Here is a 25,044-nt window from a genome sequence, read left to right as displayed (position 1 = left end):
TATAGAAGTTACAGAAAATGCATTTGTTTCAAATGTTGGACATAATTATGCTTGAATACACAGATATATGATTAAATGCAATCACACCATGTCTTTTAGCAGGCCTGCTGTCAAGTTTAATTGGTGCAGCGGGGGCTTGTTTCATCCCTAATGACCCACTAGATGCAGCCTGAAAATCATTTAGCCAAAGGTAATAAATAATCATCAACAAAAAACAAAGCAGTTCTTATATTAAAATACACTCAGCAGTTAAACAGATACACAGACTAGATAAATATAAGAGACTAAAAATGAACTACAGTCAATCAAAGTGCAATTAAAAGCACTTTAATTGCAGAGTAATATGAAAAAGTTACAGTATAAATGAGAATCAATAAAAAACAAATACAACAAATAAATATTATCTACAGCACAACACACCACAAAAATAAAAATCAGCACTGTCAACCATATTATATTAAATTTCATGTACCAGTTTTTAAAATGTATTTAATATAGTCTTTAACTAAAATAAAAATATAATATCAATTACACAAACTGAAATCATGCTATTGTAAGTTCATACATTACAGTAAAAAAGTTTAGGGTAGGGATTTTTAAAAATGTTTTTGAAAGAACTCTCAAATGCTCACCAAAGCTGCATTTAATTGATAAAAAATACAGTAAAAACTGTAATATTGTAAAATATGATCACAATTTAAAATAACCATTTTCTATTTTTATACACTTAAAAATGTAATTTATTCCTGTGATGCAAAGCTGAATTTTCAGCATCATTCCTTCAGTCTTCAGTGTCACATGATCCTTCAGAAATCATTATTATATGCTGATTTTCTGCTCAAGAAACTTATTCTTATAATTACCAATGTTGAAAACAGTTTTGCTGCTTATTAGTTTTGAGGATTCAAAGAACAGCATTTCTTTGAAATCTTTTGTGATATCGTAAATGTCTTTGCTGTCACTTTTGATCAATTTAATGCTTCTTCACAGAATAACATTTCTTTAAAAAAAAATCTTACTGACCTCAAACTTTTGAATAGTAGTGTATTTATATTCACATGACATGTATTGATTTAGCAGATGCTTTTATCCACAGCAAATGAGGAACAATTTGTCAAAAGACCCAACAATATTTCTAGTACACAATGTCAAGTTTACAGTATAAACTTTTACTATCTCTATACTATCTCTATAAAATTATCTCTAATTATATCAACACTTGGGCACCTGTGTCATCTTGGTGTTCCGCGGCTGCGGAGTTGGGGGGCTGTTCTTCTTCAGCGGCTCACGTTGCCCTTCTGATGTGCTGGGGGTGGCATAGATCGAGGTGGAGGCGACAGCCGGGTGCGGGGTCATCGGGGGGCTTGTGTACGCGGACAGGGGAAGTGGGGCATAAGGGCTGGGGGGGATGTTTGCGTAAGGGCTGGGAGGGATGGCGGGGTACGGGCTGGGTGGCAGAGTGTTGTAAGGAGTGGGAGGAGGACTGGTTGGGGGGCTGGTGAGGGGAGACATTGGTGGACTGGTCACCATAGCCATTGCCTGCATGGTCATCTGCTGAGCCTGAAGATGTAGGGAGAGTCGAGAGACACAGGGTGACTTAAAATGCTTGAAAACCAGTTCACACCAAGAATGATAACTAAAACAATCAATAACTATATTAGCGTCCACTTTTTATTTATTCTAAGTGCATGCTGCAGTTTTGTTGTCTGCCGCTTTAAATGTTTGAGCTCCTTAAGGTTTTGATTGGCTGTCATTGTTTTAATTGTTGGCTAGAAAAAAATGTTAAAAAGTGATTCCAAAGAGACTGTTTCCCTGTGCCGTTATTTTCATAGTTGCGAAGTGGATGTGTGATGGGGCTATTCTTTATATTTTATCATTATCCTTGGTGTGACTGCAGTCTGACTGAAACAGCATATAATTTTACATTTTATTTCACATCAAAATAAGTCAAAATCTGTAACCAAACATTCAAAGTAAAATTAATAATATTAAAAATAAACAAAATAAAAATAAAATAATAAATAAGTAAACTAAACCAGTTTTTATTTAGTATCATTGATATACTATTAAAGTTTTTGTTAATACTTTTGTTAAGATTCTATTTTTAGATAATCTTGTTGTTTGTTTTTGTCATTTTGTCATTATTAGAATTAAAATATATATATATATATATATATATATATATATATATATATATATATATATATATATATATATATATAGTTTTTATAAATGTGTATTTATTAGTTTTAATTTATTTAGGTTTACTTATTTTAGAACTTCAAGTTCAACTAAAATGATAAACTAAAATGTTGAAACTTAAGCTTTTTATTTCAGTTAACATTTATTTTATTTCAAGTCACAAAAATGTTTTTGTTTTTGTATGGTTTCAGTTTTAGTTAACAATAATAATCCTCAACTAAACTAAAAACTATAATACTATAATTATAAACTATAAACTATAATAAACTAAAAATATTTTTTTCCCACAAAAAAAATAAAGTTCTGTCATAAGTTCTTTAAAACAAATGCATCATTTCAAAGAAATATAGTTTGAAACAACATGAGGATGAGTAAATGAGAATTTTAATTTTGGGGAGAATTATGAATTATTAATAAATGGAGTACCATAATGACGGCTTGCTGATTGATGATGGTTTGTTGCTGTTGGGCCAGGACAGTTTGCTGTTGGTCTGAGGGGCAGAATTAAAAGACAACACTGAATCATTGAATTCATCACATCAAGGCCTTTAAAGCTGATGGCATTTTAATTAGAAATACCTGGCACCGGTGGCATACTGGGCATGACTGAAGTGCCAGGTATGGGTGGCAGAACTCTCACTGCTACAAAATACACATAACAGAAAAATATCACACATACACACGGCCCATCACATCATTAAATTATATTCAGTATGTGGGCATTCATAATTGAGTCCAGCTTAAAAGATCAGCATAGCTGGTCCTCAGGATGGGATTCTGGGGTGCTGGTGTCTCTACCGGGTTTCTTAACTTTACTGTTGCTTGAACAGATTCATTAGTCAAGTCAAATTTATTTGTATGGAGCTTTTCACAATACAGATTGTTTAGAAGTAGAATGTTTATCATATCGTAATAATCATCATGCCTTATAGTCACATTTTAGTAGAGCTGGGTGATAAGAGTTTGCGACGATCAACTGGAGCAATCAACCAGATAAGATATGCTATATAGAATATGCCCTATATGAATATAGTGTGCGTATGCAGAAAAAGTTAAAGAGCTGGGTGATAATAGAGTTACATTTTATGACAGCTTAGATTAGTATATATATATATATATATATATATATATATATATATATATATATATATATATACATATATAACTTTACTTGAGTGTACTGTATGTATGCAGATAAAATTGGATATGTTTTACAGGCAGTCCAGCACTGAAACCAGCATAAACCAGCCTGGAACAGCAAAGAAATTCCTGCTTTTTTTAAGCTGGACTTCTCAGCAGAGAGCATTAAGTGAATGTGTGTTTACCTCCAGGCTGAAGAGCGGCTGAGAGAGTGACTCTAGCAGGGGACTGTGCTTCATCTCCACCTACACCTCCTCCACCCTTCATCCTACCAGACAAAACTGAAGCATCAAGGTCCTACATTAAAAAGAACAATCCAGTTAGTTACTAAGACCGCATGCTTCAGAGTACTAAAGGGGAAAAAAAAAACTTTTGCGTTCCAAGTTAAACAACCCATTTTTACTTTCATAATATCTTTCTGAGTTAAAAAAAAAGTCCAGCTACTGTGCATAAACACCATTCTGGAGTAAATAGATCAGACAATGCTGCTTTCCAACAGCTGCCATATTGAGCATTGCATTACAGTTTATTTTGAGTTATAAGTCTCTTGTTTATGCTGTATCTGCAGATTCTTTCATTGTTTTCATGCTGTAAAGGTTAAACATCCTCATTGGCTGACTAGGACTCTTCCTGTTAGTATCATATTTTAGTTTCAGGTTCAAATTGTGAAAAAAATTGTTTTACGCTTTAATACGATCTAAAAATAAATAAAAAAATAAACCCTAAAAGCTCCATTTGCATTCCATGAAAGAAGGTAAACAACTTATTTTTACTTTTACATTATAATGTATTTGTTATACTTTAACATATTTTATTGGGCAACACTTTAGTTTAGGGTCCAATTCTCATTATTCACTAGTTGCTTATTAGCATGCATATTACAGGATATTGGCTGTTCATTATATAAATTCATTATATACTTATAAAGCACATATTAATGCCTTATTCTGCATGACCATATTCTAAATCCCTTAATACCAATACCTACAATTTAACAACTACCTTACTAACTAATAATAAGCAGTAATTAGGAGTTTACTGAGGCAAAAGTTAATAGTGGGAATTGGGCCCTAAACTAAATTGTGATCTTTTACTGTTTTAATCTGTTTCTATAACAGATTTTAATTTAGAGAAATCTCATTGATGTGTGTGTAGTTTGCTGCATGACTCTTGGTCTCCGTCTCTCTCTGCATGTGGGATAAGCCTCATTAAAAAATTACACCCTCATTTGCTTACTTTTTTCCTAGTGCTCTGTGTAAAACGATCATAGGAAGCGCAGCCAAACACACACTCAAACCCGCAATCAACATTCACATAAATGAGACTGTGAGAAGTATAGTAACCCTGTAAAGCAATCTTTCATACTCTCGCTCTCTATTACACACAATTGACATTTGTCAGGTGTCACCGTACCCCAGTTCCATCAGACAGAACTGGGTCAAAGAGGCTGTCCAAATAACGGTCCATCCCACGCTGAGTGGCATCATAGGATGGTTCTGAGTCTGAAAAAGACAGAAAGAGACAGAGGAGAGAGAGATAGTGAAGTGGTAACAGGAATTCATGTTTAATCATCATTTTGTTTTGCAGTACATTTATTTAAAACAAGTTGAGTTTACCTAAGAAGCAAGTACATCCCAAGATACACTACTGTTCAAAAGTTTGGGGTCAGTTTGCTTTTATTCAGCAAGGATAAAGAATCCTAAAAATATATTATGGTTTCCAAAAAAGGAAGCAGCACAACTGTTTTCCACATTGACAATAATAAAAAATGTTTCTTGAGTGCCAAATCACATTTTAATCTATATTAAAATAGAAAACTATCAATTCTGATAACTAAGCTGTAAAAACAGCAAGTTTTGAATTTTACATTGCTTAATACATTGTCACATGACCATATGCGAAAAAATGTTAAAGGGTTAGTTCACCCCAAAATTCTGTCATTATTAACTCACCGTCATGTTGTTCCAAACCTGTAAGACTTTCGTTAATCTTCAGAACACAAATGAAGATCTTTTTGATAAAATCTAAGAGATCTCTGTCCCTCCATAGACAGCTATGGAAAAATTTGACACTTGAAAAAGTTCATAAAGAGATCATAAAACTAATCCATATGAATTGAGCGGTTTAGTTCAAATTTTCTGAAGAGACTCGATTGCTTTATACACTGCAATCCAAATTATTATGCAAGTGACATATCATTAAGATTTCAGTACAATAAACATACAGATTTTAGTTTTTCTAATAAAATGTTTGTTTGTTTATTTATCCATGTCTTTTTAGATAACTGGTATCAATCTCAGACAAAATAATTTGCCAGATCTCTGGAAACCCTACTAGAGGTTGTTCCACATTATTAAGCAACTCACAGTTCTCATGCAATATAGGGAGGAAGAAAGTTCTTTCTGAAGATGAAAAGCATGAAATGGTGCAATGTTGTGCAAAAGGCATGAAAACAACTAATATTGTGTGAAAACTGAATGGAGATTATTGAATTATCATAAGATTTGTGAGTGATTTAGAGCACAGCAGAACTCAGTCAGATAAAGGCTTATTAAGGAAAGTTCCTGTCAAAAAAATTAATTATATTGAAAGGGCAACTATAAAAAAAAAGCCAGTGTTGAGCAGCAAACAGGTATTTGAAGCTTCTGGAGTCTCAAGAAGCTCTCCATGCAGGCTGGCAGTTGCGCATAAAGATGCATTTTAGCCACCACTAACCAAACCTCACAAAGAGAAACATTTACAGTGGGTTTAGAAATACATGAAGACTAATGTTTAAATAGTTTTATTCACTGACTAATGCCGTACTACAACGGATGGTCTAAATGGATGGATTTCTGGATGGTTGGTGAATGGCCACCATGTTCCAACAAGACTGCGACGTCAGCAAGGAGCTGATGGGTGATGATTTGGGCTGGAATATTGGGAAGTGAGATGGAATTTGCCTTTCGGGTCTCTGAGGGTATTAAAATGACTTTTGCAAGATATGTGAAGTTCATAACTGGCCATTTTCAGCTATGGTATATAAAGGAGGATAGTGCTTTCTGAAATACAATGCACTACACACTATCCCATGCTGCAAAAAAACACCACAGCAATAAAACTGTTTGAAAATGTATTTCTACACCCACTGTAAATGTTTCTCTTTGTGAGGTTTGGTTAGTGGTGGCTAAAATGCATCTTTACGCACAACTGCCAGCCTGCATGGAGAGCTTCTTGAGACTCCAGAAGCTTCAAATACCTGTTTGCTGCTCAACACTGGCTTTTTTTTTTATAGTTGCCCTTTCAATATAATTAATTTTTTTGACAGGAACTTTCATTAATAAGCCTTTATCTGACTGAGTTCTGCTGTGCTCTAAATCACTCACAAATCTTATGATAATTTAATAATCTCCATTCAGTTTTCACACAATATTAGTTGTTTTCATGCCTTTTGCACAACATTGCACCATTTCATGCTTTTCATCTTCAGAAAGATCTTTCTTCCTCCCCATATTGCATGAGAACTGTGAGTTGCTTAATAATGTGGAAAAACCTCTAAGTAGGGTTTCCATAGATCTGGCAAATTATTTTGTCTGAGATTGATACCAGTTATCTAAAAAGACATGGATAAATAAACAAACAAACATTTTCTTAGAAAAACTAAAATCTGAATGTTTATTGTAGTGAAATTTTACTGATGTCACTTGCATAATAAATTGGAACGCAGTTTATGATGAACAGATTGAATTTAGGTTTTTTCACATATAAACATTGATCAGTGAATATAAACAGGAGCTCAACTGAACCTGAATGAAGCACGAGAACAAACCTCTTCTGGAAGCTCAAACGTGCTGCGTAACACATGAAAATGAACCTCAATGGTTTTCACACGTCAAGCAAACTTGCTTGAGCTTTTGTTTACCACAACTGATGTGTGAGTTAATGAATGTTTATATGTGAATATAAGCCTAAATTCAATCTGTTCATCATATAATGCGATCGTTACTCTTCAGAAAATTTGGATTAAACCGCTCAATGCATATGGATTAGTTTTACGGTCTCTTTATGAACTTTTCGAAGTGGCAAAGTTTCAATTGTGTAGCTGTCTATGGGACAGAAAGCTTCATTTGTGTTCAGAAGATGAATGGAAGTATTACAGGTTTGGAATGACATGAGGGTGAGTAATTAATGACAGAATTTTCATTTTGGGTGAACTAACCCGTTAAGAGGAAAAAAATGGTTAAGAGGGTCAGAGAACATTTTTCATGTGTTCATTAACCTAAAAATCACATCAAATCAATATATGCCAAGACAATAACACTGGTAGAACAAACCACTGCCTCAAAAACATTATTAATGATCAATGACCTGAACATTCACCCCTGCAAGAGCTCTAAAACCTGTATAATGTTACTCATCCTCTGGACATGTAAACAGAAAGGTTACATGAACACAATCAGGGTTAGTTTAGCTGTATGTAATCTAGCCATTCTGTGTGTATCTGATTCTACTCTACATGCAGGGCTGTAGATCTGCTACTGATTAAAGCAGGGGCTGTAGTTTAGTGTTTCTTGAGGTTATGCTCGGTTATTCATGACTCATGAGACAGACCACTAGGCCTATTGGTGGAATAACAATCACTGGCCAATCAGATTGGGAAGGGTCAATGACTTTATGTCTTTTCACTTAGGAACAAGTGTATGTTGTGCTTAATTTAAAAGACTGAAAAAGGAGGCTACCCAGACTGTAGTGGCCTTCAGAAATCGGTAGGCTGTTGGTTGCAATAGCGCTCGTTCGGTTGGCATATGAGAGCGGCCCCTCCTCATCCTCTTCAAATCCACTGCCAAAGAGACTTCTGCATACAAACGTATGTATTAAACATTGTCACAACACTACAGCTGAAATGTGGGAAAACAACAAAATATTTTGAGATGCATACATGCTCGCGTTAGGTCGTGCTTTGCTGGGGTCTTCAGTAGAGATAATGAAGTATGTTTTCTGTTTAGGGAAGTCTGGCAGCAGCTCCAGGTCGCACACCAGATCGAGAACAAAATCGTGACCCTCTAACTCCACCCACTGCGCCAACTCCTTCATCAGAACGGACCAACCCCATCGACTCTCAGAGGACACGCCCCTGCAGGATGGCCGTTAACAAAGTTACTGACACTAGATAACATACTAGGCATCCTATACTTGCCGACTTTGTAAATGGTTACCGAGAATAACGACAGAGGATCACAAACTAATATATTTTTCAAGTAATTCTGAAAACAACAAACTCGCGCAGAAACGTGTGCCTCATTGATAGGAGATGACAAATGAATACAGTATGTGTTTTGAAAATATCAAATATGTTTGAAATCCCCAAACTGGATGAAATCAAAGTCTGAAGCTAAAAAAATCTGAGTCTGTACCCATCATACACCACGTCATTTTCTGCAAAATCTGTCAACTCCAACTACCTAAAAATCTGCAGACTGTCTCTGATTTTCGGCAACTAGTTCCACTTGTTCAGACTGTGATTCTGGGAAAAAATCTGTGTAAAGGTCGTGTAAAGAATTGCAGCTTTAAGATGTATTGTCAAGTAAATCTCTAAAAATTCAGTGAAAAAAATTCACCTGTGTTGTAGAATGTCTCCTGCGAGGCCCTCTCCATTGGTCCAGGAGTGGACAGGACACAGGAAAGAGACACCTATAAAGAGACAGTCAAATAATACTGGCTCAAATCGAAAAAGCCCAAAACCCAAGTCTCTCTGTTATTATAGTACACAAATTGGATTACACATTAACAGGGTATCTTAAGATATGAACAAGTTAAATTTAAGACTTTTTAAGACCTTTTTAATACCACCTTACATGAAATTAAGACCAAACCTGCGATGGAAACACACACATACATACATATATACATACATACATACATAACCCCCAGGCACTTTCTTTTTTTTTTTTTTAAATATATATTTTATCACATTAAAAGATATGTCATATATTGTAATAATACATACTATTGTTCTGTAAAAATAAAAAGCATAATTTAAAAATTATGATAATAATATAATATATTAAATGTATTAATAGAATTGTTATTATTAAAGTGCCTGCAAAAAGTTTGCAAACAATTATTAATTATTTTAAAATAAGTCTCATCCGCTCACCAGGGCTGCATTTATTAAATCAAAAATACAGTAAAAACAGCAACATTGTGAAATATTTGTACAAATAAAAAAAGGTTTTCTATATTTTATAAAAAATATTTTATAAAATGTAATTTATTCTTGTGATCATTTTCACTATCATTACTCCAGTCTTCAGTGTCACATGATCCTTCAGAAATCATTAATCATCAATTTGATTTGATGCTCAAGGAACATTTCTAATTATTATCAATGTTGAAAACAGTTGTGCTGCTTCATATTTTTGTGGAAATGGTGATACCTTTTATTTGTTAGTTTTCTTTGAAAAATAGAAAGTTCAATGAACAGCAATTATATTACATGTATTTATCAAAAATATTATTTATTAAAGCATTTATTAAATAGATATATTCTGTAACATTTTTACAAAAATTTTAAGCTGCAAAAACTGCATTTTAACATTGATAATATAAATAGTGAATGTTTCTTGAGCAGCAAATAGGCCTAAGCATTTCTGAAGAATCATGTGACACTGAAACTTCTCTTTGTAAACAAAAACAAAATTAAAAATTCTAATGACGAATGTTGTGTTCCCAAATGCAAATTTAAACGTCACAAACAAAGTAGCATTTAATCGAAAATAATCGAGTATGCAGCGCGTCAGACTATTATTATTATTACATGACAGCCGTTTCGAATTTTATATTAAATTCTCACCACCATTCATAAAAATGTTACCGAACTAGTAACACGTTTCAGCGCTGATTCTACTCTCATTTGGTGCGGATACCCTGCATTAATGCCACTTTCTTTCTTTAAATGAACACATTTTTTAGAAAAATAATCCATATCTGTGAGTCCATTTAACACATATGACCCCTGCTGCCCAAAAAGGAAAAAATCATGGCCATGAATTAAGAATTTGCTCCCATGATTTATTATTTTTAGTTAAATTGTGGGTTAAATGATGAGAGTGCCGAAAGAGGCCACTTCCACCAGGGAACACCACTGTCATGAAGAGGTGTACCTGGTCTCCCAAATTTACATCCACATGAATGGCCGGAACCAATGTTTCCCACCAGAACATTGACCAGAGCATCACAGTCTCTTCACCGGCTTGTCGTTATCCCACAGTGCATTGCCATCACTTCCCCAGGTAACATACTTGGCCATCCACGTGATATAAAAAAAAGCAGGACTCATCGGACCACGTGACCTTCTTCCACTGCTTCGAGGTCCAGTTCCGACGTTCACATGCCCATTGTTGCTTCTGACGCTGGACAGGGGTCACCATAGGCACTCTGATTGTTCATTCATTCTTCCTATAACCATCATTAAAATTTTGTGTGACTTTCTGTTGGCTCAGACCAGATAGGATAGCCTTTGTTGCCCTCATGCATCGGTGAGCCTTGGGCACCCAACTCCCTGTCACCAGATTGTGGTTTGTTCCTCCTTGGACCACTGTTGGTAAATTATCACCACTGCTGACAGGGAGCAACACACAAGCCTTGCCATTTCAGAGATACTCTGACCCAGTCACCTTGCCTTAACAAAGTCACTCCGATCTTTATTCCAGCCCATTTCTCCTGTATCCAACACGTTGATTATGAGAACATAACAACAATGTTCTCTTCACCTGTGACCGGTCATAATGTTTTGGGACATCAGTGTGTGTATATGACTAATACACAGGAGAAAAATCTCCAATAAGAGGTCATTAATACCTGTAGCTTGTAATGGTTATGTAATTGTAAAAGAATTGACGGGTGGAAAGAGTAGTCAAGATAATGCTGACTGACCATCTTATCTATACCAGCAGCACACACACACTCATCCACATACACAATCCAAACACACACACACTATCACATATCTACTAATCTGCTCCAGCCCAAACAGGCGAGGACAGAGAGACAGTGTAACTGGATGAGAGAAGGAGTGAAATAAAGCGGAGAGACAGAGAGAGCGAGCAAGATTAGATGAAAGAGGAGAGGCTGAAAGAAAGATATAGGGAATGACAGAAGAAGAGATTAAATAGATGAGAGGAAAGGATGGACAGATGACACCAGTCCTGATTTGCATCCCTGACCTGACATTAACATCCATTATCTGAGAGAGACAGCAGAAAGGGGGACAGGAAATTGAAGAGAGAGAAAGAGAGTGCACTGACACTATTAGATGAGAAGAAAACTCAAACTGAATAGATTTATCGCTGAATAGACTTTGTTTCATAACTGATGAATTTTACAACATCAACACTGTTATTCAGCACTATTGCCTTCTGTAGAGCTTCTTATAGCTGAATTGAACTAGAATCATAGTTGATGATTTTTACACAGAACTGAACTGAATCAACATTGAACTGACCTCAGGTCATCTTGAAGCATTGTTTCAAAACCAATTGAGCTGCCTAGACAGCATTTATAGTAAACAATTGAAACTATTTACAAAGATTTATTTTAAAACATGCACACATTAAATCTTAAAGGTACCCTAGAATTAAAAATTGAATTTATCTTGGCATAGTTAAATAACAAGAGTTCAGTACATGGAAATGACAAACAGTGAGTCTCAAACACCATTTTTTCCTCCTTCTTATATAAATCTCATTTGTTTAAAAGACCTCAGAAGAAGAGGTGAATCTCAACATAACACCAACTGTTACGTAACAGTCAGGATCATTAATATGTACGCCCCCAATATTTGCATATGCCAGCTCATGTTCAAGGCATTAGACAAGGGCAGCCAGTATTAACATCTGGATCTGTGCACAGCTGAATCATCAGACTTTATGCAGGTAAGCAAGCAAGGACAATAGCAAAAAATGGCAGATGGAGCGATAATAACTGACATGATCCATGATATCATGATATTTTTAGTGATATTTGTAAATTTCTAAATGTTTCGTTAGCATGTTGTTAATGTACTGTTAAATGTGGTTAAAGTTACCATCGTTTATTACTATATTCACGGAGACAAAGACTGTTGTTATTTTCATTTTTAAACACTTGCAGTCTGTATAATGCATAAACACAACTTCATTCTTTATAAATCTCTCCAACAGTGTGTAATGTTAGCTTTAGCCATGGAGCACCATCAAACTCATTCAGAATCAAATGTAATACATCCAAATAAATACCATACTTACGCGATTAGACATGCTGCATGACGAACACTTTGTAAAGATCCATTTTGAGGGTTATATCAGCTGTGTGAACTTTGTTTATGCTGTTTAAGGCAACCGCGAGCTCCGGGGCGTGGAGCACGAGAATTTAAAGGTGCCGCAGCCTGAATCGGCGCATATTTAATGATGCCCCAAAATAGGCAGTAAAAAAAAAAAAAAAAAAAAAATCTAGGCTTTGGGGTATATTGTGCTGAAACTTCACAGACACATTTAGGGGACACCTCAGACTTATAGTACATATTTTAAAAAGACGTTCTATGGCACCTTTAATCATATGCCTAATATGCTAAAAACAGCTCCATTAATATTTCTTGTCTTGTCACATTCAGTTACGAATCACGTAAATGAAGACCCTATATTTTCAATTCAATGGCCAAATTCACTGGATACTATTTCCGGTTGTTCTGTAAAACAGTTGTCAAATGTTAGATGCTTAGCTACTGACATTTCACCTCCTGTTCTGTCATCATTGCTTTGTACCAATGTTACCAACTTGTTACCTGAATTTAAACTGAATGAGTGGAATAACTTAAAATCTTAAAGTTGGGTTTACTCTAATAATTGACTAAACAAACACTAAAATATAAGTAAATTTAACTTAATGTATATGAGTTTAGAGTACTCTTACTTATTGGTTTTAAAAACTTAAATGGTTTAAGGCAATCAGTTTCCTCAAATGGTCTGAGTTACAGTAACTTATCGGGTTTTACAGTGTGCAATTCTTGCTCGGCTTCTGTGAACAGTAAAGCCTGCCTTCTTTTAGTTCATTGCCATCTCATTTTGACATTGATGAGTGCTGTTAGAATATGGGACAACTTTGGAACAATTTGGCCATATTTAATAATTGAGGAGGTATGTGTACCCCTCAGTCTATGGTGGTTATGCCATGCAAGTAAATTTTTTTGAAGCAGTAACATGTGTTGCACTTAATGGAAAACATATTAGTTTTAGTTTTAGTTTTATTTTAGTGTTATTTCTAATTTTAAGAGAGGAATTTTTGAGCCATATCATGTGAAGTATAGTAATGTGGCACCATCCAAAATGAGTCTGAACAGCAAAAGATGACAAAAACCAGTAATAGTTTGATATGCGATTTTGTTCATAGTTTGAAACTATGCTGTTTTGTTCACTGTGTACGATAATCCTCTTTACTTAGTTATACATGTAAGAAAACATTATCAGGGTCTTACCATCAAAACAGTGCACCTGGAGAACCATGTGTGCTTTCTTGCGGGTGGCAGTCCACTCCAGCAGGGATGGAGGGTATGTTCGAGATGCTTCAGGGACTTGGTAAGATTTCTGCATGGCTTGGAGGAGTTTGTGTTGGCACAGTGCCTTAAAGCCATTCAGAGCATAGTCTGACACAAATCTGACAGAGACAGAGGGAGAGACAGTTATTTAAGTGCTAAATCTCACATTGGCTCTAGCTCCATGTCCCTGAACAAAGCGTTTATTGCATTGCACTGTTGTATAAAATATGCATCAGTGATGTGATTTGATTTGGGTTCAGTAAGATTAAAAAAAAAAAAAAGAAATTAATACTTTAATTTAGCAAAGATGCATTAGAATTAAAAGTGAGAGGTAAGGCTTTTACATCATTACACACACACACAAAAAATATATATATATATAGTCAGTACAGACCAAAAGTTTGGAACCACTAAGATTTTTAATGTTTTTAAAAGAAGTTTCGTCTGCTCACCAAAGCTTTATTTAAATAAAAATACAGTAAAAACAGTAATATTGTGAAATATTATTACAATTTAAAATAACTGTTTTCTATTTGAATATATCTCACAAAGTAATTTATTCCTTTGATGCAAAGCTGAATTTTCAGCATCATTACTCCAGTCTTCAGTGTCACATGATCCTTCAGAAATCATTCTATTATGCTGATCTGCTGCTCAAGAAACATTTAATGTGTATAATTGTACAAAATATTTGTGTACAATATTTTTTTTCAGGATTATTTGATGAATAGAAAGTTCAAAAGAACAGTGTTTATCTGAAATTTAATCTTTTGTAACATTATAAATGTCTTTACTACCAATTTTGATTGATTTAATGTATCCTTGCTGAATAAAAGTATTAATTTCTTTCATTTCTTTTCAAAAAAATAAAAATAAAAATTCTTACTGACCCCAGACTTTTGAACGGTAGTGTATAATGCTACAGAAGCTTTGTATTTCTGATAAATGCTGTTCTTTTGAACTTTCTATTCATCAAGGAATCATGAAAAAAAAAAGTACACAACTGTTTTCAACATTGAAAATAATCATAAATGTTTCTTGAGCAGCAGATCAGCATATTAGAATGATTTCTGAAGGATCATGTGACACTGAAGACTGGAGTAATGATTCTGAAAATTCAGCTTTGCATCACAGGAATAAATTACTTTGTCAAATATATTTAAATAGTACACAGATATTTTAAATTGTAATAATATTTCACAATATTACAGTTTTTTTACTGTATTTTAAATTAAATAAATGTAGCCTTGGTGAGCAGACGAAACTTCTTTTAAAAACATTAAAAATCTTAGTGGTTCCAAACTTTTGGTCTGTACTGTATATATATATATATATATATATATATATATATATATATATATATATATATATATATATATATATATATATATATATATATATATATATATATTGTAATTTAAAATATATCTACTCATCAAAGAATCCTTAAAATAAATAAAGTATCACAGATTCCAGAAAAATAATAAGCAGCACAACTGTTTTCAACATTGATAATAACAAGTAATGCTTCTTGAGCAGCAAATCAGCCCATTAGAATGATTTCTGAAGGATCATGTGACACTGAAGACATGGAGTAATGATGTTGAAAATTTAGCTTTGCTATCATCGGAATACACTGCATTTTAAAATGCATTAAAATAGAAAAAACAGTTATTTAAAATTTTAACAGTATTTTTTTACAGTATTTTTTATCAAATAAACGCAGCCTTGGTGACCATAAGAGGCTTCTTTCAAAAATCTTACTGTTCACAAACTTTTGAATGGTAGAGTGTGTTATGTGTGTGTTCTCTCACTTTAGCAGATATTTCTCCATCTTCTCAGATGGGGCAAAGGAACTCAAACAGGCAGCCATCAACAGCCAACCTCTCTCTGCATTTCTGCTGTTTTCATTCCGCCACACCTGATTGGCTATCTGCGCTAGGATCTCATCTCTGATTGGTGGAGTGGCAAGGCCTTTCTGAATGATGTAATTTCCAAACAGGTTTTCTTGAGCTCCATTCAGGTTTGGATCTCCCATGAACCTCAAAATCTGAAAACCAAAACAGATATGAAAATTCACCAACAAACTGCCAAGAGAGTTACAAAGTGTGACTGATAATGAGACTGGATTTATGCTAAACGTAACATTACCAGTATAAACACATCTAGAGCATCCTGTTTCAGATCGTCTACTAGACGGGTCAGTGAGTTCTCCAGCGGTGCTGTTAGCATCCCAAACTGCAATTCCTACTCACAAGAAAGAAAAAAATATAGACAAAATGTACTGCATTATCTCCTTAATGTGAGTGAATTGTGAGTATTATGCATATGTGTGCGTTAGCATGCAGGACATTCACCCTGAAATGAGTGCGTATATATTTGGTCATCAAATAGTTGTTGATGTCCAGTGGAAGAGTGAGCTGGGGGTCTGTCTGTATTCTAGGAGCCTGAACCAGAGCCAAGCAGTCTGAATGACGTTCCCTACCAGCTAAAAACAAAAAAGGCAAAAGGTTTAATATTATTTCAAAATTATTATGTAAAGAAATGCCCTGTTTGATGTTCAAATGTGACAAATGTGTTAAAGTTTAATTTTTGACTTTTTTTTTTTTAAAAATGTTTTATTTTTATTTTTTTATTTTTAGGTTTTTTAGTTTTTTTTTTCCAGTTTTAGTTTTATAACTTATACAAGTTTTACTTATATAACCCTGAGTTGTTAGGGTTTCTGGATCAATTCAAAAGAGCTGATTTTCAATTCATTTTTATCATCTGCTGGACAGATAAATCTGATCGCTCAGAAAGGTAATAGCACATCTCTTCAACCAGTGGCATGATTTGAGGTATCATTCAGATCTGTAGCATAAAAAGTGCCACAGTTTGATAAATAAGGTTAAAGGTTTTTAATAAAGCTTTAACAATGATAATAATAGTGATGTTTGCCTTTGCAAATATCATTAATAATAAGGAAGACACACTGGGAAATTGTGAATAACCTGCTGTGGCCTGTAACAATCCTCCCAACTCTGCAGGAATAACCAGCTGAGTCACATTTACCACCTCCCTGCTTGTTCGCTCCTACAGAAAAGAGAAAACACATACTAAAAACTCTCGTTAAGAAAAGTCGAAAATGTTTGGCTGGGTATTTAAAAACTGAAATCTAAAGAACACTGAGTTCTGTTAGTTTGAAAGTTTAATATATGAAAATATGAACTACAAAAGGATTTAATGATACAACCTCAATCATCTTTAGGGTGATGAAATAAACATAATTGTTCCTTATTAGTCCTTAACTAATAATGAGCACAGACTGTTCTTTTACCAGTTCAATCCTTCTCCTCTCTTCCTCTGCTCTTCTTGCTAAGAAGATGTTGAGCTGTAACAAAGCCATAAACCAAAGTTAAAGCATTACAAATTTGAAAACCTTAATCTGAACTCATATTAATTGCATTACACACTTTAGTATTAGTGAAGTAATGATTTGAACTCGTAACATACCCTGATGTATCTTTTGCGGTTGACAATGAGTCGGACCATCGCGCGGTGCCTGATCAGGTTTATACGCATTCGCAGAAACCGTCGCCTAAAAGGCACAAAGAGAGAGTGAGGGAAGTTTCAGTCATTTCAAAAACATATAACAGGCAATTTAGTTGATATTACTGTAACTTTTTGCTTTTTTCTACAAAAATATTTCTCCTTCAAGGAAAAAAACAGATCATAAGGCGGTCAAGCTTTGGAACATGGTTAACCAGCCCAGCCAGTTTAATCAAGGTGGTCTACAATGCTAACAATACTATATAAGATGATCAGATCTGCCAGATTGACTTCATTCTTAATAGCTAGTTGTCCAACTGACTGAGCACCTAAACTTAGCTAATGATCAGTTAATGTCCAGTTTCAACCAGCCAGAAACCCTTTGAAGCAAGGCTTAATACACAGATCTGATCTTTTGAACATATCTGATTTTTTGACCCGTCTGCATTTACATTAATCCTCACCCAACCAGGGCTTGACATTAACACCCGCCAAATGCGGGTAGATTTCAGCGGGTAAGACAGCCACTCCCACTAGCCACTTCGGCGGGTTGAATATAATTTCAGTTTACAGCCAAATGATCGTCGAAGATCGTCGTAGCACAAAATTACAATCCAATCACACAATTTGTTATTTACGTGCAGTTATTGAAGGAGGAACAGGCGGAATTGCGCTGAATGACACACAACAGAAGCGCTCACTCTCTGTGTTGCGCGTGCGATCAGTTTTCCTCACGCCTGAATAGTCAAATACACGTGCACACAGATGTCTAAATGTCCATCGTGTGGAGTATCTCGCGTGAATCAAGTCGGTTATAGCTTAAGTGGACGTAAACAGGTGGATAATAACTGAATATGCGTCAGTTACGTCCATGCTTTCAGCAGCCCAATTAAATAGGCCTACCTTTCTGTCATTAATGTTAATCAAACAACAAAAGATGTTAAATAAATGTAGGCTAGGCTATATGTTAAATAAACCTACTGTATCCGAAAAAAGATTATTTTTAATTTACTATTGTTTTTGTAATGTGCTTCTTTGTTCTTTTATATAGCCTAACACAAATAACTTATCAAATTTCTCATATTAGCCCATGCTCATATTGTCCACCTCTTGCCCACATGTAGGCTACATACCAGCTGATATACAATGTAGTCTTGATTTGGGTGGTCAATCTGCATTTATTCTGCAGTTTGAAAGGGTTTTAAATCTTCTAAATCAAGTAAAATGACTCAAAATAAAGTAATTTAAGCATAACAAAGTCGACTTTAATCATATAAAATGTAATTTACCAACATTAAAATTGTGGCCAGTGAAAATGCTGAGTGGCTAGTAACTTTGGAAAACCACTAGCCACAGTGGCTGGTGAGCAAAAAAGTTAATGTCAAGCCCTGCACCCAACTATAGAGAGATTCTAATGGTGATCACTTTCAGCAACATGGTTGACCCTCAGGTTTTGAATGGCTGGGCTGTATATAATTTTTTTATATATAATTCAGGTGGTTCTTTTATACCAAGTTAAAACTGCCATTGATGTTTGCAGTGCAAAATTTGACTGAACGGATAAAAATAACATTAGCTTTGTGTAGTTATTTTATCAACAGGTTGTTAGATTTAGAATTCATTTTTTTTCTTTTTTTTTAGATTTATTTTTTGGGCATTTTTGCCTTTATTATGACAGGACAGTAAGTTGAAAGGAAGCGAAATTGGAGAGAGAGAGAGGGGGACAGGATCAGGAAAGATCCACGAGCAGGGACTCGAACTCGGTACGCCCCAAGGACAACTGTGCAATTTGTCAGTGCTTCCCACTAGGCAGTTTCCACCAACAGATTTAGAATTCTGGAGGGTAAATGTGTTCCCCCTTGCCTTGTAGTGGCTTGGAAATCTAATGGTAATTGGATATACATGTTCAAACATAGGCCAGATGTAAAACCACATTTGGAGGTGGCTCAGAATGGATACAAAAACAGATCTGTCAGTGTAAACGCAGCCAAAAGCTGGGGTTAACTAGTTTTTCCTGTAGGGTACAAATCCCTAAACTTCACATTATGACCCGGATTCCATTTTTATTCTCTAGCTGTAAATCATATTACCTAACAAAGTTAGTTAGTATTTGCAAATGACACGGCATTAAAGTCACAGGCAGCAGGTAGTAGTTTACCTGGCCAGGTAGCCCTTGCAGCGAGCCTGAAGATATGTCATGTCTGAACGGAACTTGAGGAAGTTCTTGCGTACAAAATACATCCGTACGTAACGCTGAAGGGTCAGTGCAGCTACATGCATCATACGATCACGTTTATTCTCCAATAACTGATTCACTTCCTCCTTTAGAAAGATCTAAGAGTAAAATCACATTATTAAAACAAACATTACACAATGTAAAATTGTCAGTTTTTTCAAGAAAGCAAAATTTTAGCATCTTTAGAAGTGCAAAGTTTTATTATCCTGCTTACCTTTGACACACCCACTTGATAATCTCCTTTGTTGATTGGGCAAAGCTTCATTAACATAATGACACAGTTATCTCCATCTGGAGGTGGTGGCTTCTTCATTCCCAGCAGGGCTTTATACCTGGGGACACATTGGTGGAGATAATTTATTCTAAAATTTGTATTCTATACACTGGCACACGTTTATTTATAGCACTAGTCTAGATTACACACCGTACGTCACAGAACCCATAAGTAACAAGCACCAGCTGTTGAGTAGGATACCTGTTTAAGAATTTATGGAACGGCACTCTGACTGGATAGCCCTCTTTCCTGATGCGGATTGTGTCCAAGATTCCTGAATATCTGAGCTGAGTAGCGACCAACTCAGGGTCAAATATACCAGGCTCCTGAATGGACACACAAATGATGTAATGATGCTGAAAATTCAGCTTTGCAATCACAGAAATAAAATATATTTTAAAATATATTAAAATACAAAACAGTTATTATAAATTGTATTATTTAACAATATTACTGTTTGTACTGTATTTTTGATCAAATAATTGCAGTCTTGGAGGACATAAGAGAGTATTTTCAAAAACGTAATACCTTGTTATTATTTGGCTTTATGCAGCGCACAAAAAATGGGTTGCACCTGAAAAAAAGTAAGAAGAACAGGAGATTTAACAGACTCAATCAAGTCTGCCAAAGAAACATAATCAGGAGAAACAAATATATGTATGTATGTGTATGTGCTGATAAACATGTGTATATGAGTGTATAAGACCTCTCCATTTTGTCTAGGAGCTCCTGTAGTGATTGCTGGAACTTGGCAGCCACAGTAGAGGGCTGATATTTCCGAGTCACTGTGCTGTTCCTGTTCATTGCTCCTTTTTGCTGATTCAGCATCTCAGCATGCCTTATGAAGAGATTGGACACCATCTAGAAAACACACCCACATATCTCTATTAGAAACTTAAATTCACATTCATACTTCAGGATCACCAAAAATATATATATATATAAAAAAAAAACAACAACCCATATTCATATTGTCTTTAAGAGATGAAAAATAGGATATGCTTTCACATACACACACAAACACTTGCATGCATAGAGATACATGGACTCACTCGGTTCTGGCTCTGCATAAACAGATCCAACACTTCCTGCCGAACCTGATCGTAGTTCTTATCCAGGAACTTATGGACCTAAAATCAGTATATCCCTCTGTGAGATTCTCTTTCGACAGGCTGGTAACATTAAAACCTCAGTTACTAATGGTAAATTAACTCAAAGTTAAAAGAAGCAATAGAGTAGAGCTATGACCTCTGACCTTTGGCATGACATAAATGTCTAATTAAAATACTACCTGTGCATTTTGTGATTTCTACTACCTGGTAAGTTACACGGCCAGCGTAGTGATAGACAGTAAACTCTGGCAGTGGCATTTTTGGCTTGGAGTAAAGAGGGTTGTTTCCATGATGATAGTGGCACTTCTGAAGGAAGGTGTTGTCAGTGGCCTGTCAACAAATGTTAAAACGTGTGGTGTATATATATTAGGTTTCTTCATTTATCCCCATGCAACATTAAAGTTCAAGTGTATAACCTGTGGAAAGCCGCTCTGATCATCAAGGATGCGGAGTATCCCATGGGGCTTTGCAGCGATAAGGTCTATGCATGCCTGGTTGTCAGTGAAGGTCAATTCTTTCCAGTTGATTTGCTCTCGAGTGTACTCTTCCTACAAAGACATGCAGAAAGAGAGTGTGCTGTTTTATGTTTTGAATAATTATTTCAAAGAAATCACAGTATCAAAATGTCTACATACACTCAGAGAAATAATGTGTTGGCTGTACAAATAAAACAGTTTGCATAAATTTTTTTGAGTGATGACAACTGAGTGAAATTATATTCAACCAACAAGCTACACTGAGTTAGAGGAACTTACAGATTTTTAGCATAAACAAAGTTTCCGCTACAAATTAGGCTGGTTACTCAAAAAAAAAAAAAAAAAAAAAAAAAAAAATTGCTCCAACTACCTGAGTTGTAGCCCTGGAACCGATTAATCTTATCCACTTTAGTTCAAATCAACAGCTATCATAGCACATGTTAACTTATTTAACATATATATTTAATGAACAAGTAAGATACTACTTGTCACTGGTATTAGTGCAGTCATCGCTTATAGAGTCAATGTAATGTTTACCTTCATGAATCTACTCCTTAGCAAAACAAAAACTTGAGCATTACAGAAACTCTTTTAAATGCCAAACATAACAGCATTGAACACTAACTGGTCTTTCCCTTCACTAAAAACAAATAAATTAACACTTAATTTCAACATTTATTCTCCTTATCCAGTCCTATGCAAACCATGCTGGGAACTAGAAATCCACTGCCTAATGTCCGAAGTTATCAAGACCATTTCATTACATTACTACAACCTAATTTAAAAAAAAAAAGACAGCAGAACTCAATAAAATAATGTTTTCAACTTAAAAGGCTTAATTAAAACAATAAATTAGAATTTTTAACTTGCAACTATGCTTTTAAGTTCATAAAAATAATTTGTTACATTTATTAAGGTCCCCGAATTACGTTTTAGACAACGTTTTAAAAAGATTTTTTTAAAGAAATTAATACTTTTATTCAGAACTGACACTTTAAATTGACCAAAACTGTCAGTAAATTTTATAAAAATATTTCTATTTCAAATAAATCCTGTTCTTTCGAACTTTCTATTCATCAAGAAATCCTGAAAAAATGAAGCAAAAATACATAATCATTACAAAGGGAAAAATTAATGTAAGCAGCACAACCGTTTCATAAATGATAAAAATGAGAAATTATTCCTGAGAACCAAATCAGCATATTAGAATGATTTCTGAAGGATCATGTGACACTAAAGACTGGAAATTCAGCTTTGCAATCACAGGGATAAATTACTTTTCAGACTACATTAAATAGAAACTGTTTCTACTGTATTTTATCAAATAAATGCAGCCTTGATGAGTTTCAAAAGCATCCTATGACCCTAAACTTGATAATGATGGTGTAATTCTCACCTGTTCCTGTCTGAAAATAATTTTGCTGAAGAAGAACTGCAGGGTCTCATTGGCATAGTTGATACAGAGCTGCTCAAAGCTGTTGAACATCAAGCTCTGGACAACACAGAACAAGATGACATGGAGATAGATGTAATTTAAATGCAATTTAGAAGGTCTAAATTCCTAAAAATAAAAAACTGCACATTTTACCTTTAAGGTAAAAAAATTATCTAATGACTAATATAGAATTAGCTTCTGTGTTTGTGGGAGTGCCACTGCATACCTCAAACCCGTATATATCCAGTAAAGATATGGACAGCGCCTCATTCCTGGGGTAGACCCGTCCATTGATACGTTCAGTCAGCCAATGAAAGAGCAAGGAATAAAGGATCTTGGCAACTGCATCTCTGTTATTAGAGTAGAGAAATACATAGTTAAAATGCAATGAAAAATCAAGTTTTTGCATATAACAAGATGTCTCATAATGTGTACCTGGCATCCACAGCACTTTCTACTGAGAGGGGAGTGTATATCTTCTCTCTCATTGCCTCCTGTGGCAAAACCAAATAACACACCACTTAGGTACTGCATATGTTTAAATAATCATTTAATCTTATAAAACGTCAGAGAAAGTAGAAATGCTAGTATTTAAATGGCTGAGTAAATGCAGCTCTATGTCACTCACTGCCAAATTATGTGTAAAGATAACCAAAAAATACTAAAATATGAGTTCTGACCTGTTTTGATGAGAATTTGGTACTGAGAAAATTCAGTATCTAATCAGTGACTTCATTTGCGCATGTACAGTCTAAAGCATTTGCACTGTATTTCAAAGTAGATCTTTTGATAATGTGTCCATAAATATCTAAATTTTGTTATGACTCATCTAGCCCGGAAGTCAAGAAACAGGCCTGGATACAGTTTCACCATCACACACACACACTGTCACTCACACTGTCACAGTCAGCATGTGCAATTGATACAGTGTTATGTGACAGCTGATCCAAGTAAAGTTGTGGTGTAAACACAAACCTGTGAGCTCTGGATAGCACAGCTTTATTTATTAAATGAGCAAGATGCTCAACATGACACAAACTACAAACACACTGGCAATCACACTGTTTGAGTAAAGAAAAAAGCTCTGTTTGAGTACAGCTAACATACAAAATGATTAGAACATGTTAGAAATGACAAAATGTGTTAGGGTCAATCTCAACAACGACAACAAAAAAACCTTCATGTCACATTTCCCAAAAAAATTTAAATAAATAACATTTTGCATAATTATACATATATAATTTTATCTATTTTTAGGACTGCGAATATTTTGATCATTCTCATGCATCCAAATATATTACTTTGTAGTGTTTTTGGAATTCCTATGATTGTAAATTTGCATTCTTTCATTACTATTAATCAATTCTATTCTATTCAATTCTTTTCTATTACAGTCTTACGTTTTAAATAAAGCAAAATAAAAAATTATTAATTTATTCCTGATTTTTTTTTAATCAGCACAAATTAAAGGTAGTATAACAAATACTCATTAAGGGTATAAATGTTCTGCAAACCATACATTCACACTAGTTGTTTTTCAATGTTTTGAATTAAAAAAAAATGTAATTTTTGATCCAAAGCATTTTTCATTATTTTTTTTGTGGTGGTGGTGGTGGTCAGGTTCAAAAGAATTGGGAATGGGATAAATTCCCATAGACTGAAGTGAGCCCATAGACATCTCTTGAGCTGTCGCTATTTTTCGGGGCCTCTTTAATGTGCTGTAACCTGTAGTGCCTCAATTCAAGCAAAGCGGTAGCGCACATAAACCAATCATCTCTTCCGCTTTACTACTAGTTACAGCACAAAATAATTAATGAACATCAGAAGGTACGTTGAACAATACAGTGCAACTTACCGAAATCAATATAATGAGGTTCCCTGTATAGTTTACAGCATTAGTTGAGAGATATATTTTTTCTTTGAGGAAATTTGCCATGTACCTGATTTAATCTTGTGAATTAAGCTTGTGAATCGAAATCTAATCTAATTGTAAAATTTGTGTCAATGCCCAGCCCTACTGTCAATATATATATATATATTTTTTTTTTTTTACTTGAAGCAAATGTTGATCTTTTCTCTTTGTTTTCTTGTC

At 34.7% G+C, this 25,044-nt stretch overlaps 1 protein-coding gene across 1 annotated transcript in view; it reads right to left on the bottom strand.

Annotated features, from left to right (window-relative positions):
* The window catches only part of myo15ab (myosin XVAb), a 59,094-nt gene that overhangs the window by 17,007 nt on the left and 17,043 nt on the right, over window positions 1-25,044 (bottom strand). Inside the window, 27 exon segments of the mRNA XM_067402745.1 lie at window positions 88-169; window positions 1,228-1,560; window positions 2,629-2,685; window positions 2,741-2,844; window positions 3,528-3,639; window positions 4,756-4,844; window positions 8,061-8,176; window positions 8,261-8,455; window positions 8,940-9,012; window positions 13,832-14,010; window positions 15,706-15,941; window positions 16,043-16,138; window positions 16,249-16,379; window positions 16,882-16,963; window positions 17,208-17,261; window positions 17,384-17,468; window positions 19,578-19,753; window positions 19,870-19,987; window positions 20,131-20,255; window positions 20,458-20,503; window positions 20,636-20,790; window positions 20,982-21,059; window positions 21,246-21,371; window positions 21,458-21,589; window positions 22,914-23,009; window positions 23,179-23,302; window positions 23,388-23,446. Of these exon segments, the coding sequence (XP_067258846.1) occupies window positions 88-169; window positions 1,228-1,560; window positions 2,629-2,685; window positions 2,741-2,844; window positions 3,528-3,639; window positions 4,756-4,844; window positions 8,061-8,176; window positions 8,261-8,455; window positions 8,940-9,012; window positions 13,832-14,010; window positions 15,706-15,941; window positions 16,043-16,138; window positions 16,249-16,379; window positions 16,882-16,963; window positions 17,208-17,261; window positions 17,384-17,468; window positions 19,578-19,753; window positions 19,870-19,987; window positions 20,131-20,255; window positions 20,458-20,503; window positions 20,636-20,790; window positions 20,982-21,059; window positions 21,246-21,371; window positions 21,458-21,589; window positions 22,914-23,009; window positions 23,179-23,302; window positions 23,388-23,446 (3,259 nt within the window).

This window comes from Chanodichthys erythropterus, chromosome 12, assembly GCF_024489055.1.
Source record: "Chanodichthys erythropterus isolate Z2021 chromosome 12, ASM2448905v1, whole genome shotgun sequence".
Lineage (NCBI taxonomy): Eukaryota > Metazoa > Chordata > Actinopteri > Cypriniformes > Xenocyprididae > Chanodichthys > Chanodichthys erythropterus.
The sequence above is the reverse complement of the archived record's forward strand: the minus strand, read 5'-3'. Positions and strand labels throughout refer to the sequence as shown.